At 59.8% G+C, this 13,501-nt stretch overlaps 1 protein-coding gene and 1 non-coding gene across 2 annotated transcripts; one reads left to right on the forward strand and one right to left on the reverse strand.

Moving 5' to 3' along the window:
- Positions 1-3,836: 3,836 nt before the first annotated feature.
- Positions 3,837-12,799, reverse strand: SLC27A4 (solute carrier family 27 member 4). The gene is made up of 13 exons (XM_050907838.1): positions 12,780-12,799; positions 9,833-9,999; positions 8,769-9,163; positions 7,924-8,082; positions 7,483-7,552; positions 7,282-7,373; positions 6,643-6,752; positions 6,005-6,214; positions 5,638-5,764; positions 5,321-5,458; positions 4,994-5,158; positions 4,389-4,535; positions 3,837-4,136 (listed from the first exon to the last, which is right to left on the reverse strand). Exons 2-13 carry the CDS (start codon positions 9,994-9,996, stop codon positions 3,979-3,981), a joined length of 1,935 nt encoding a protein of 644 aa, XP_050763795.1. The 5' UTR covers positions 9,997-9,999; positions 12,780-12,799; the 3' UTR covers positions 3,837-3,978.
- Positions 12,800-13,038: 239 nt separating this feature from the next.
- Positions 13,039-13,131, forward strand: TRNAR-UCU (transfer RNA arginine (anticodon UCU)). The gene is made up of 2 exons: positions 13,039-13,075; positions 13,096-13,131. It is a non-coding gene; the product is annotated as a tRNA-Arg (tRNA).
- The last annotated feature ends 370 nt before the right edge of the window (positions 13,132-13,501 follow it).

The raw sequence follows: 13,501 nt of genomic DNA on the forward strand, positions 1-13,501 counted from the left end.
ACAAACACAGCGCAAATGGTGAATTGTCCCCAGCCACCAGATCTCCAGCGGGGACCAGAGCTGCTACTTTTAACCCCCCCCAATGCCGCAGTGCCGTCAGCATCGCCAGGCAGGGTGGCTCCTTACAGCATAACTCACAGCTATGAACACAGCTTCACAGGGCTCCCCTCTCCCTGGGAGATCCAGCACAGAGGTGTGTGTACGTGCTACATGCACGCCCCAGCCCTCCGGCACAGCACCGCGCTCCATCGGTACTGCCGAGCTCTGCAGGTCTCCTCTATCAAAGGCCTGTGTATCAGACCCCCTGTGCAGTTTGCTGAGCTGTTTCCCAGTCATTCAGCACCCCCCGTCTCCCCAGAACAGGAGCTCTCACCCTGGGGGGGCTGGGGGAGGCCCATCCTGCTCTCTTGCCTGCACTCTGCAACTACAACCTTCCTCCCCCTCGCAGGCGGCCGGGAACGCACGGCTCGGGCTGAGCTCCCCGCTATGCTCCAGTCCCAGGTCCCAGCCCCTCGGTTGTGTCGGCACCAGTAAGGGCTAAATCCTGCTCCTTGCACGGGCCTCGGCTGTGCCTATAATCCCCATCCATCACCAAAACCCAACAATACAAGCTGGTCTCCACTCGGATGGGTTTACTTGCAAATAAATAACAGCCATACTTCCATAAGCTTCCAAAGCTGCTATTTGCATCTGCGTTTTGCAGGCAGTGCCCTGAATGCAGAATTTGCTTGGCTTTTTTAACCTAACCTGCTCTCAGACAGACGGAAACACAGCGCTGAGCCTTGCCCCATGGCCCCTCTTCCTTCAGAGCAGCTTTGTGTGCAGGGCAGCACGGCCATCTCTTCCAGGAAGGGAGAGCAGCGCTCCTGTATCCTCCTGTATCACTTCAAACCATCCATCTCCAGACAACAACCCCCGGGGCCGACTTCAGGGAGGCCAAGTTTTCACCCATTCCCTTTCGCAGAGGGCTGGGTGAGGCCGGGCGGTTCGGGTCACTGCCCGCCGCCCGCCTGGCACAACGAGGTGACCTCGGTGCTGCCCAAGTCTCGGCCAGGCACAGGCTCTGGTCAGGAGCCCGAGCGGAGGGGAACGCCAGTGCCTGGGATTGCCGCTGGCCTCACGCTGGTCTGTACCCGAAACTTTCTCTCCACCTCAGACAAGGTCTGACCTGTCCCCTGCGTGGGTTAACCCCCCTGCTCCCACCGCACTGTGCCCCCCTGCTTCCCAGGGCTCTGAACCCCCTGGGGGGGGGCTGTGAGACCCCAGGGGAGCCCCTAAAGAGGTCCCCCTGGAGGTGAGACATTTGCTGAGCCCAGCCCGCCCTCCACCGGCGGCTCCAAGAGGAAAAGCATCCAAAAGTGGGACTGGAGCATCTGCAGAGGCAGCAGCCATCGCTGCACACCCTGCACCAGTCCCCTGAGGCCAGGGGACACCCCCAGGCCCCTAAATATGACCCCCCCGCAGGCAAAGCCACCTCGTTTGAAGGCTGAACCCCACGGGCACTGCAGGGCTGTGGGGATAAGGCCTGTTTTCCACCGAGCTGGGGGGCTGCTTTGGGACAGAGGCTGTCCCAGGAGCTGCGCGCCCTTCCAGGAGCAGTGTCGGACCACGCTGCTCTGCCACCCCGTGCTCCTCCCGTCCTCCCCCGGCCCCACCGGGAGCTGGCTGCAGAGGCGGCCAGATGCAGCTCCGAGCTGGGTTTTGCCCAGAGTCACTGTGTCCAGAGGATGGAAAAAATAAAATTAAAGCTTTTAGCTTAGAGATGCTGGAGAAGCCATCAATTTGAACATGCCCGAAGGTGCATCTGGTATATAATGGATGCAAATTTCCAGCACTTTTCCCATGGTGTGTCTCACCAGGCAACACACTTCACCGAGGCTCATGCAAGACATTTCTCCCTGGTACCTGTGTACCATGACGGAGCCGGTTTCTCCTGTCCCCAGGGTTGGATGCAGAGGGTCTAAAAGATGGTTCTGGCATCAAGGAAAGGGGAATGGGTACCAAAAAACTTGTCTGCAAGGGCAGAAATCAGCTGGGAGCTTAAGCGTGGCCAAATATGGAGAGAAGCAGCAGGAAGAGGAAAGAGGGAACAGGAGAGGGGCAGAGGAGCCAGACGTGCCAGGGTAAACAGGGAGAACCGGACCAGGACAAACTGAGATGGCAACGCTGAGAACAGGACCAGGAGAAAGGGAGAGTGGGGAGTCGGTGGAGGGGTCTGGGGAGGGTCTCATCAATAAGCCGTTTTCACACAGGCTTCAAACCCAGCAGCAAGGGGCTTGCTTCCCCCTGCTCCAAGATGAACCAAAGTCCGCACAGGGAGGTCGTGCCCTGGAGTGGCAGTTCCCAGTTCCCAAACTGGCACAGTCCCTCGCCTCCCCACACACAGCAGGACTGCGCAAGGAAGAGGTAGGAAACTCCAGCGTAGCCCATACTCGCATTTAATCGTGAGGACAGGACAGACTGGGGCAGGCAGGTACGTTGGTGCGGAAGCACAGCTAGAAGAGCAGACACACCCTGCCCTCAGAAAAGGCAGACGTCATTTTAAGGAGTAACCCTGCTAAAAGCACAAAAACAAATCATTGAAGAAAAAAAAAAAAAAAGAGAATAAACCCCAACCCAGAGTTTTCTCTGGAACAGACGTTTCTGCATGGTCTCTGAGGACTGGAATTGGACATCGCTGCTAAGGCTGTTTCACGTCAGACACAACGCGGGGAATTCACATAGCGCAAGTCAGGTGTTTAACGTGGACATTCCAGTTCTTGGCCCGTCTCCTGCGGTGGAGACAGGGAGGGCTCTTGCAGGAAGGGATGCAGAGCACGTGAAGTCAGGCTCTCACAGAGACCACCCTCTGGAGGACTTTCTCTCCCCTAGGCAAGTTGCCTCCAGCATTCAGGGCACAAACATCACAGCAGAAAAGCCCCGAGAGCTGCTCCGTGGTGCTGAGTACATCTAAGCAAAGGCAAACCAGGCCCTCCATTCCCACTCTCCCACCTGCCTTCTGCAAGGAAGAAGGTGCACGAAACAAGGCTGCATCCACGAAAGGTGGAAGTAAGAGACCCAGAGAAGTGTCCACAAGATAGTGGGGTTCGCTCATGTCCTTCACCATGGAGCAAGGCCACAAGGACATACACAGCTGCACCCACACTGGAAGAGGAGAATCAGTCCCAGATGAGGATCCCGTCTCCTTGCGAGAGAAAAGGGCTCTCCAAGAGAGGACAGGTCTGGGCTATCCCTCCACCTACTGCACAAACCCAGGACACATTCAAAAGTACAGACAATAAATTAAGATTGGGAAAAAAAAAAAAGGTCAGCGTGTATAATATATATATATATATATAATATAATATATAATGTGCGTGTGATTGTGAAAAATAGAAATGTCATCCCCAGGAGAGAGCAAGGCATGGCAGAAACACATCCCTGTCCCTCTCCTGAGCCCAGCACTACCCTGCTCCCCTGATTCACAGCAGAAACACGACACCAGTGGGGCCACGCAGCGGGCAGGGGTTGCGCCTGGCACCCAGCTTCCCTCTGCCAGCGGGGGCCCTGTGCCAAGGAGGAGCTGGCTGCTTGGTGGAGGAGTGGGGAAAGAGCCCAGCACTGGTCCCTTCATGGCCTTCACAAGGAAGGGTTGCTGCAGGCAGAAAAAGGGAGGGAAAGACAGGAAAAGCAAAAGTGGAATGGCAGGGGCTCCCCACCCCTCCGCAACTGGCTAGGGCCCTGCCGCTCTGTGGCACGGGACCTCCACTGCTGTACCAAGTAGAAAATAAAGCCATAATGAGTCTATGCTTTGGTATGTAATCATCCCCCGTCCCTCGGTCCCTCTTCATTCCCCCCAAACCATTATCTGTAAAACTCATCAAATAAAATCTCTAGTGTGCCTTTATATCGCTCCTTGAACCTTTTCCTCCCCAGTGCCTGCCTTGCCCCCCTTTCCCCAGCAGGATTCGGAGAGGTGCCTTGCTTGACCCCCACCAGTTACAGCTTCTGCTGTCCCGATTGGATCCTGCTGAACGCTGCCTGGTCCAGCGGCAGGTAGCAGCCTTGCCTGGAGTCCAGGAAATACAACCTGTCCTTCACCAGCGTGGGGTCGAAGCCCTGCTTCCGCAGCTCCATCTTCTGGAACTTGTAAGTGCCTGGAGCGGGGAGAGAAGGAGGAATGAGGAGTCACCGGCCGCACACACTCCCATCCCCACCGCACCTGTGCTGCCCCAGACCCAGCCTTGCACCCCCACGGCTCCAAACCACCAGGGGAACTGGCTAGGGGCTCTACGGGGCAGAGGGGCTCCAGCCCGACCCTACCACAGATTGGGCTCCATAACCATGTTTCCCTCCCTCAGCTCCCCCCAAGCTCCATGTCCAGCGTGAGTGCGCACGCCACGGCTCACTTGTCTTGGAGACTTCGTCCAGGAACCGCAGGAAGACGGGACGTGCATACAGCGGCAGGGCCTTTTTCAGCTCGCTAGCAAAGCTTTCTAGGTCACAGGAGTTCTCTGGGTCAGCGATGGCTGCCATTCCTGCCTTCCCTTCAATCCCTAAGAAGCAGAGAAGGGAGAGCACTCAGACACACTGTCCCTCTAGCATCATCTCCCTCTGCCCCGCACCAGGAAGGCCTCTGGCACAGACCCTGCTTTGTACCGAAACACTGGCACATCCAGCTGTGTCACCGGCTGTGTCACCACCCTGCAGCTAAGGCTACCAGCGACACCCTGCGGTCACAGTCACCTTCTCCCGGAGGAGGCATTTGCAGCCTGTCCAGAAAGGACACAGGGTCCTTCCAAACCAGCCAGAATCAGACCAAAGCTTGAGAGAGGGAGGGAACCCTCTGGTTCCTGCTAGGCACATCCGCAGTGGCCTCCTCCCAGCTCACTCACAGGGAGCCTCGGTCCAGCCTCTTGCAAAAGGACATTGATCTGGACGTGCAGGACATGCTCACATTCAAGTGCCAGAGGCCTGCCTGCCTCCCCTGATCATCCTCTTCCCTCTCAGCTACCTGGGATCTCCACCCCATAAACCACCACGTCCATCAGGTTGAGGATGCGGCTCAGCGTCCCTTCCACCTCTGTGGTGGAGACATTCTCCCCCTTCCAGCGGAACGTGTCCCCGGTGCGGTCCCGGAAGTACATGTAGCCATATTTGTCCATCACCAGGACATCCCCTACAGGAAAGTGAGAAATAGGCAAAAAATGAGGTCTCAGAAGGGCTAGGAGCAACCCTGGAGCATCTCAGGGCAGTGCCACTAGCCTGGGATAGCCCCCATGCCCATCCAGGTACCCTTCTCCTCTGCTTTCAGCGGATGGAAGGGTCCTGCTTGCCTCACCTGTGAGATAGGCACTGTCCCCTTTTGTAAACACATCCCTGGCGATTTTCTTGTTGGTGGCTGATTGATTCAGGTAGCCGTCAAAGTGCTGCAAGGGGTTGCTCTTGACAATGCGGCCCACCAGCTGCCCTGGCTCCCCTGCAGGGAGAAAAGAGGGGATGAAGGGGGGAAGCAACCACCTGCACCCAAGCAAAAAGGGTGTCTAATGGGGCTGGTGGGTTTAACTGAGCAGAGACTCAAACCTAGGTAAATTATCTTGAAGTATCGGGAAAGACTTGTACAGGGCTGAGGACACTTATCCCTGTGGTTGCCCTCACCTGGTTTGCAGCAGATACAGACACCATCCGGCCCCCGGATCAGCTCCATGGTGTCTTCATCCACCTTCACCAAGCCGATGGGGTACACACCTGGTAGGATCCTGCTGTTGAAGCCGCACGACCCAACCTAGAACAGAAAGAGCTCGGAGCTGTGGGTAGCAGGGGCATCTCTCCCGCCCACGCCCACGCACATCCAGGATACCACAGAGCTGGCACCGCACAACAGCAGCCAAAACCCCTCCGAGTGGGTGGCAACCCACGCCAAGCCTCTTGGAGCAAGAAACCAGGAGCAAACAGCCCAGGGTTTCCAACCCTGCCCAGGCCAGCAGGCACCCTCTGGGACATGGGGAGGGTGGTGGGGCCTTACGTTGTTATCAAAGTTTCCCAGGCTGCAGTTGCACTCGGTGGCCCCGTAGAACTCGGCCACCTGGGCGATGCTGAAGCGGGCCATGAACTCCCGCCAGATGGAGGCACGCAGCCCGTTGCCCAGCGCCATGCGCACCCGGTGCTGCCGCTCCACCTCCTGGTACGGCTGGTTCAGCAAATAGCGGCAGATCTCCCCGATGTACTGCACAATCTGGGAGGGACGGAGAGAAAAGACTCACTAGGACCCCTCTGCCAGGCCCCAGGTTGTTTGGGGTTTCTTCAGGGCAGGTAGGAATGGCACAACACACCCAAAGTCCCCTAAAGACGCTGCAGTAAAGCCCAGGAGTCCTGCTAGCTCATCCAGTGCCTGCCCTTCCCTGGTTAACCCACCCCTCCTGGCCGTGAAACCTATCCAAGACCTCCTGGCTAATGCTGGAGCACAGGAAGGGCTTGGACACGTGGAGTTACCACCCCAGCTGGGAAGGACACAGCCCCACCACCTTGGAAAGCAGCTTGGGATGGACAGGCAGAACCGGTCCAGGCCTCCCCCTCTTCCAGCAGCTAGGCTCTCCCCAGCACAGCACAGATCCCCAGGCTCCGCTCCCCACTCCCAGCTAGCCCCTTGCCTCACGGCCTCACCGTGCAGTTGTATTTCACGCAGTCCTCCCAAAAGTGCGAGGCCGAGAACTTCTTGCGGATGACAATCGTCATGCCCTGCAGCAGGCACTGCCCGACCCCCACGATGTTCCCTGTGGAGAGGCAGCCAGGGCAGCCCTCAGTCCCCAGACCCCTCCAGCCCAGCCTGCTCGGGGAGAGGCCTGGCAGGGCAAGGCGGACGCCATGCGCTGGCTCACAGCAGATGGGTGTTCACCTAGCCAAAGCCCCCAGGACCACAGGCACCGGGGAGGAGACGCGTGGCAGTGAGATCTGGGGCAGCGCTTTGCACCTAGACATCCCAGCACGTCTCAGCCAGCCAGGTGGGCAAAATGTCCCCTTCCCCCCCGACTTTCCATGGGGAGCAGCAATAAGGTGCAGCTATTCCGAAGCCAGGCTAAGAGCTGGGATAACCCCCCCTACACACACTCCCCACTCCAAAGGTCAGCCAGATCGATTCCTGGCTCTCACGGAAAGAGGAAAGGCTCGGTCAGACAACGCTAGCAGCAGCCAGCTCCTCCTCAACACAGAGATCGCTGCTGCACCAGCCTCCGGCCTGAGCCCTGGGCTTGGCTGAGGGAAGAGACAGTCCGGGCACGCAGGGCTCCGTACGGCACACGTTACCTGCAGCATGGTAGAGCGGGAGGCAGTTGTACATCACATCGTCAGGCCTCATGCGAAAACCGTAAAAAACTAAGCTGGACATGCGGAAGTACCTGGGGCGGGAGGGTGAAGAGGCATGTCAGCAGCAGAGCCAGAGGCGCTGTGCTAGGACAGGGCAGAGCTCAGCCCCGTCCTCCCCCGAGCCCCTGCCCACGGCCTTACCGGCAGTTCACCACAATGGCAGCCTTGGGCAGCCCCGTCGTGCCAGAGGTGTAGATGTAGAAGAGTTTATCTGGAGAGCAATGAGAAGACAAGGTCACATACCCAATCTAGGAGCTGGCTGAACCAGGAGAGGGGGACAAGTCAAATTTATACACTCTGCTTGTGCCAGTTGAGCCAAAACTTTGTTATGTGACAGCACCAAGAACATGCTGGGTCCACCCCGGGCAGATCAGGTCTGTTGGACGCATGGAGGGCATGACAGGATACTGCTCCACACAGGGCTGGGCTTCAGACACCGGAGTAACACCCATCCCAAACACCCCAGGCCCTGCTGCAGACATCTGCCATCAGCATCTTGAGCAGATGTTCTTGCCGGTGTTGTAACCGGCTGATCCATAAAAATACCACCGTGAGTTTGGCCCCGAAGAGCTGACCACGTACCAAGAAAGCCCTTATCAGGGGGGGCTGGCTGGTGCCGCTGGGCCATCTGCAGGAGGGGGTCCAGGTGTTTTGCACCAGGAAGCACGGACTCGGGGCTTCCTTCCCCGGACCAGAAGAGATGGATAGATTTCTCCAGGGAGGGCTGCACTTCCTGCATTGCTGAGAAAGTAAAGAGGGGAGATGGAAAAAGATTGCAGGGTGGTTACAGCACAGAGACCCCCCTGCCCTCCCAAACAGTCTCAGGGAGACACTGCCCCACGTAGCAGTACCCTCGCTGTGCTTGGCAGAGTCCCCAAAGGGCTGACAACCATCCCAGGAGGATGTCGTTCCCATGATTAACAGATGCTGGGGCCACAGCCCAGGCCTCTTCAGGGACCAGAAGATCCTGTTCTCCACCTCTCCCCAGCCAAAACCTCTTTGGTGCCAAGAGGTCTGTTGACACCATCAATCTCAGAGGCGTGAGCTGAAACACGAGGAGCCGGAGCCAAGGTGCTGCAGGGATGTGGCTAACAGCCACAGAGAGCAAGGGGAGGCTCGCTATGTAGCGGGGCAGGCCCAGCCCAGCCCAGGGCTCCACGCAGGGGATGGACCCGAGAGGCACACAGAAGGATCCTCACACCCAGGCTGGCCTGCTTGGGAGCCAGACAGCACTGAACTCCAGATCCTGCCCAGCTCCAAATCCTGCCCAGTAGCCAAAGGGACCAACAAGAAGAAAACCAGATCCAATTCCACCTGTCCACTCTCTGCCAGATCCCTGCTCTGTGGTGGGCAGGAAAGGAGCACTAAATCCATTGACACGCCCCACCGAGTTCAGAGCACCCCTGACGCATCTGCCTGCCCCTCACCTTCCATCATCTCCACCCCAAAAACCACAGCCTTGGAGTTGGAGATGGTGATGCAGTGCAGCAAGGCCTCCATGCGCAGGTGGGAATTCACGAGGGCGGTCTCCACCCCAATCTTGGCCAAGCCGAGCCACAGCCCCACGTACTGATTGCGGGACTCCATGAAAAGAGCCACCACGTCACCAGAGCGGAAGCCTTGGCCGTGGAAAAAATTGGCCACCCGGTTGGAGTACTCATCCAGCTGCTGGAAGGTCCAGCTCTCGCCCGTGCCTTGGAAGATCAGCGCTGTCTTCTCTGGATACTTGCTCGCGGTCTTCTGGAAGATCTTGGCGATTGTGTTCTTCTCCCTCACGTGCCTCCATACCTGGCACTTCACCCGCAACAGGACCAGCCCCGTGCTGCCAAAGGAAGGGGAGCAAGAGGGCAGCTGCTCAGTGACCACTGCAAAACCACTTCCTCCAGCAAAGCCACCACAGCACGAGGACTATGCCAGGAGCCGCAATAGCCCAGCACTGCTCCAGGCCCTACTACGTCAGCAGCAGCTCTGGGTGCTCCCCTGAGCCACATGGACATAGGCAGAGCTCATGGGCAAATATGCATATAGTCAGGAGTTGATGGAGGCCAGGGAGAGATGTGTTTCGGAAGGCTGCAGACAGGGATGTCCCCGATCAAAGGGGCATCTTTGAGCCTCAGGTGCTCTCCAAGAGGTGCCACCGCTCCCTCCCCACAAATCCTTGTCAGGAGCTGGCACAGCCTGGTACCAACTCAAACCCGACCCTGCAAAGGCACCTGGTGCCACACCAGCAGCTTTAGGGACAGGGTGAAGTACAAGGACAGTCACTAGATTTCAGAGCTCAGCTGAAATCTATCTTTCCTGTGAAAACTTTGCCCGAGAGTTTGGAGCCGCCTGGGCGCGGCAGAGGGAGATGTCCTTCCAGCCGGGCTGGGTGCCAGCAGAAACCCAGGGCTGTGCAAGGAGCTGGGGGCTGCACTCACACATAAACTGGAGCAGAGCAGTGGGCCAGGGGGAGGGTGGATGGTCGGGCCATCCCAGCCAGGACACCTACGTGACATCCCTTCGTATTGTCTTGATGAATATGAGGAAGAAGTCCCATCCGCCGGATCCCAGGTAGAAGATGAAGAGAGCGGGGATGGCCTGGGCCCAGGACAGCTCCAGACTGACCCTGAAGAACAGCAGCAGCGCTGCAAAAGCAGCCAGACGCAGCATCATGGCCTGCGGAGAGAGAGAAACCACGGCCATCAACTCACGCACACTGGACTTGGCAATAACGAACCCATGGGTGGGGGATGTGTTAGCAGCCCCAATTTCCTGGATGAGGTCCCTGAGTCATCACTCCTCCTGGCAGCGAGGAGGTAACCCAGCAGCCCAGAGCTCCCACAGATGTAACTTTATCAGACTTTGGAGATGGCCTCCAATTAAGCCGCCAGCACGGCACTGCTTAGTGCTAGCCGAGAGCCCGGCCATTCCCATCTGGGGAGCCACATCCTGCACACCAGCCAGGGGCACAGCCGCGCCCCAGCAATGTAAGATGCAGGATAAAGTCACTTCATGAATATGGGAGCAGAGTCATGGCAGGAGACCTTGTACAGATGTTTGGCAGGCACCAGGGTGATGCCAAGCAGGGCTGGCTCAGCCCCTCACTCCCAGCCTGGCAAAGCCCCGCTCCAAATTCCTCCCTACCCCAGGGATCCCTCTGTCCCCACAACCCAGGTGTCCCAGGCCCCCAGCACCAGCTCTCCTGCACGCCTGGCTCCAGGACAGCCAGCACGGCTGGTGGGAGAGCGCAGCTTCACATGCTCCCCGACACAGCTCAGACAGGAACAGGGACAGGAAACTCAGTCCTTTGAGCTCTGCTCGTGTTTGCAAACCCTCGTGTTGGCGGGCGGTTTCCTGGCCTGGCTCTGCTGGAGACATTGCCAGAGCAGATCAGGGACGAGGCCAGGCGCAGGCATGCCCTAGCCAGGCTGGAGCGGGCAGAACAAGGGCCATCGCTGCTGCCAGGAGTGCCCAGACCCCCGCCCCATGCCCTGTGAACAGCGACTCAGTCTCTGGTACTTATCCCCCCAAAACAGCACCTGTGTCCCCATCTCAAACACACCCCAGATGTGGCTCTGAGACTCACAGGAGACCACAATCTAGCAAAGGCTCTTTTTGGGCATCGGGCAGAGGAAAGTGACAGCGATGTGACCCTTACAGCTCGAGGGCTCCTAGATAAAACTGGTCCTTCCTGGCATGGATACAGGCCGAAGAGGAAGGAAACACTCACATCATTTCCCTTTCCCTCTTAAAGGTGGATTCACTGCTCCAAAGCTGGCAGCCCTGAGTGGGCTCTGCCACAACCGGCGGGGACAGGAGCCACGCTTGTGGCTTTCCCTCTGCTCCACGCAGTTCCCCCAGGTCCAGGGAGCCTCTGTGTATTTGGTACAAGATGTTGGCGTGGTGGGAGCCAAGGCAGCACCACATGGTCACTGTGCCCTGCCATGTTACGCAGGCTGTCTCACCTCCGAGCCGTGCCACTGGCAGCAGGCAGGGATGCACCAGAGCGCAAGATGCCACTCTTGGATGGGGGCCTAGGGACATCCTTCTGTCCGCAGCCCCTGCCCAGAGATCTCCCCCTCAAGCCAGCGGACTCTGAACTCTCTCCACCAAACACCTCCCAGGCCCGAGGTCCCACAACACAGTCCCTCAGCCTTTTAGCAGGGCAGGACGCACTGCATTTTTGCCTAGGAGCCTCTCTCTGCAGTTAAACAGGGCAACTCTCAGATCACCATCGAACTACGATGCCTTGGCCAAGACCTGGGCCCTTCGTTACACTCTCATATCAAATAGACAGACGTGGAGAGCCAGCGGTGGGGAAGCCACACTCTGTGTGGGCAGCAAGGTGCTTAATCTCCCACTTGAAGGCGAGACAGGCCCAGACAGGCCCCTGTTATCCTCTGCTCGCATCTCTGCCTCACACCAGCACGCCCGGTGCCTCCCACCGAGAGATAACCGGTGCATTACTGAGAGATAACCGGTGAGAGATTACTGAGAGAGAACCGGTGCATTACTGCCAGAGATCTCCAGCCCTGCCGTTAAGGATTCAGGTCTTGTCTAGCTGCATCAGCACAGAGAAAATTAAAACCTGCCTGTAGCTCCACAGCCAGCGGGCACAAAGGCCAACCACAGGGATCCATCACCCGGGGGCACAGAGACCGGAGGAGAGCCTGGGGAGCAGGTCGCAGGGGGGACAACAGGCAGGCAACCGGGCTTCAAGAAGCCTCAGTGCTGATGGTCAAGCTCCAGGGCCCGGGAGATCCCCAGAGGCACCTCTCCAGCATGAGCAGCTGGGGAGGCACCTGTCCTCCCACTTAGCCCTGGGCAGGGTGATGGGGATGAGCCTGCCGGCCCTGGGGAAGGACAGGGAGGGTGAAACGGGGTCCCCTGTTTCACCCTCCCTGTCCTTCCCCAGGGCCGGTGGGCTCACCCCCAGCAGGGATGGTGAGCAGCGCAGCCCCAGCCCCTTCTGATGGGGGCAGAAGGACCGGGAGGCCCACGAGGGCCTCACACCGGGGCTGCAGCCGGGACCCTCCTCCACCAACCCCGGCCAGGCCTCAGAACCGCCCGGGCAGAGCCGCTATCCGCGGGGAGAGCCCCGCAGCCCGCCGAGGAGAAGGGCCGCGGCGCCTCATGAGGAGACCGGGGGGCTGAGGGGCCCCGGTACCGCCCACAGGGCCCCAGCGCCTCATGAAGAGGCCAGGGGATTGAGGGGCCCCGGTGCCGCCCGCGGTGCCTCATGAGGAGGCCGGGAGGCTGAGGAGCCCCGGTGCCTCATGAGGAGACCGGGGGCTGAGGGACCCCGGTACCGCCCGCAGGGCCGCGGCGCCTCATAAGGAGACCGTGGGCCGCGGCGGCCCCGCCCGGCCGCCCGCGGGAAGGCAGCGTGGCCGCCGCGGCGAAGCAGAGCGACGCCGAGAGGTCACGGAGGGGGAAGAACGGTGCCGCGCTCTTACCGGGCTCCGGGGCGTCCGCTGCGGCCCGGCCACCTGCACCGGGAGCGGGGCCGGGAGCGGGAGCAGGAGCGGGGCCCGCCCGCCGCTGCGGCACGGGGCGGGGCGCGCAGCGCGGCCCGCCGGGAGTTGTAGTCCCGCCCGGCGCGCCACCGGTCCGGCCCCGCGGCGGCGGCGGCGGCGGCGGGTGCGGTCCCGGGTAACGGCGGGGCGCGGGGCGGCGCGGCGGGAAGAGGCGGTGAAGGCGGCGCGGCAGAGCGAGGGCTCTGTGGCGCAATGGATAGCGCATTGGACTTCTAGCGCGTGGTTGACGGGAGTCATTCAAAGGTTGTGGGTTCGAGTCCCACCAGAGTCGCATTTTGCCGCCGGGGCGCGGCGATCGCTCTCGGGGTTCCGCGACCGCCACGGGCCGGGGGGAGCCGCCACCCCCGGCCGCTGCCGCCGCGCAGGAGCCCGCCCGCCCTCGGCAGACCGCGGCCGGGGGTGGGGGGAGCCCCGTTTTCGGAGCGGGGCCAGGTGAGGCCTGGATACCGGGGACGCGGAGACGGGCCAACGCGGGGAGAGGAGCTCCGGGACGCGGCCCTCCGGGGCATTAATAAACGTGCATCGATCCCAGCGGCTCTGCGTGCAGTTCAAGCAGCGGCATCACCTCCTTCAGTAGTTATTGTTATTGCATCCCCAAAACGGCCCCGGTAGCACAAGCACAGACCACTGCTGGTGGCAGT

The sequence above is a fragment of the Gymnogyps californianus genome, chromosome 18 (genome assembly GCF_018139145.2).
Source record: "Gymnogyps californianus isolate 813 chromosome 18, ASM1813914v2, whole genome shotgun sequence".
Lineage (NCBI taxonomy): Eukaryota > Metazoa > Chordata > Aves > Accipitriformes > Cathartidae > Gymnogyps > Gymnogyps californianus.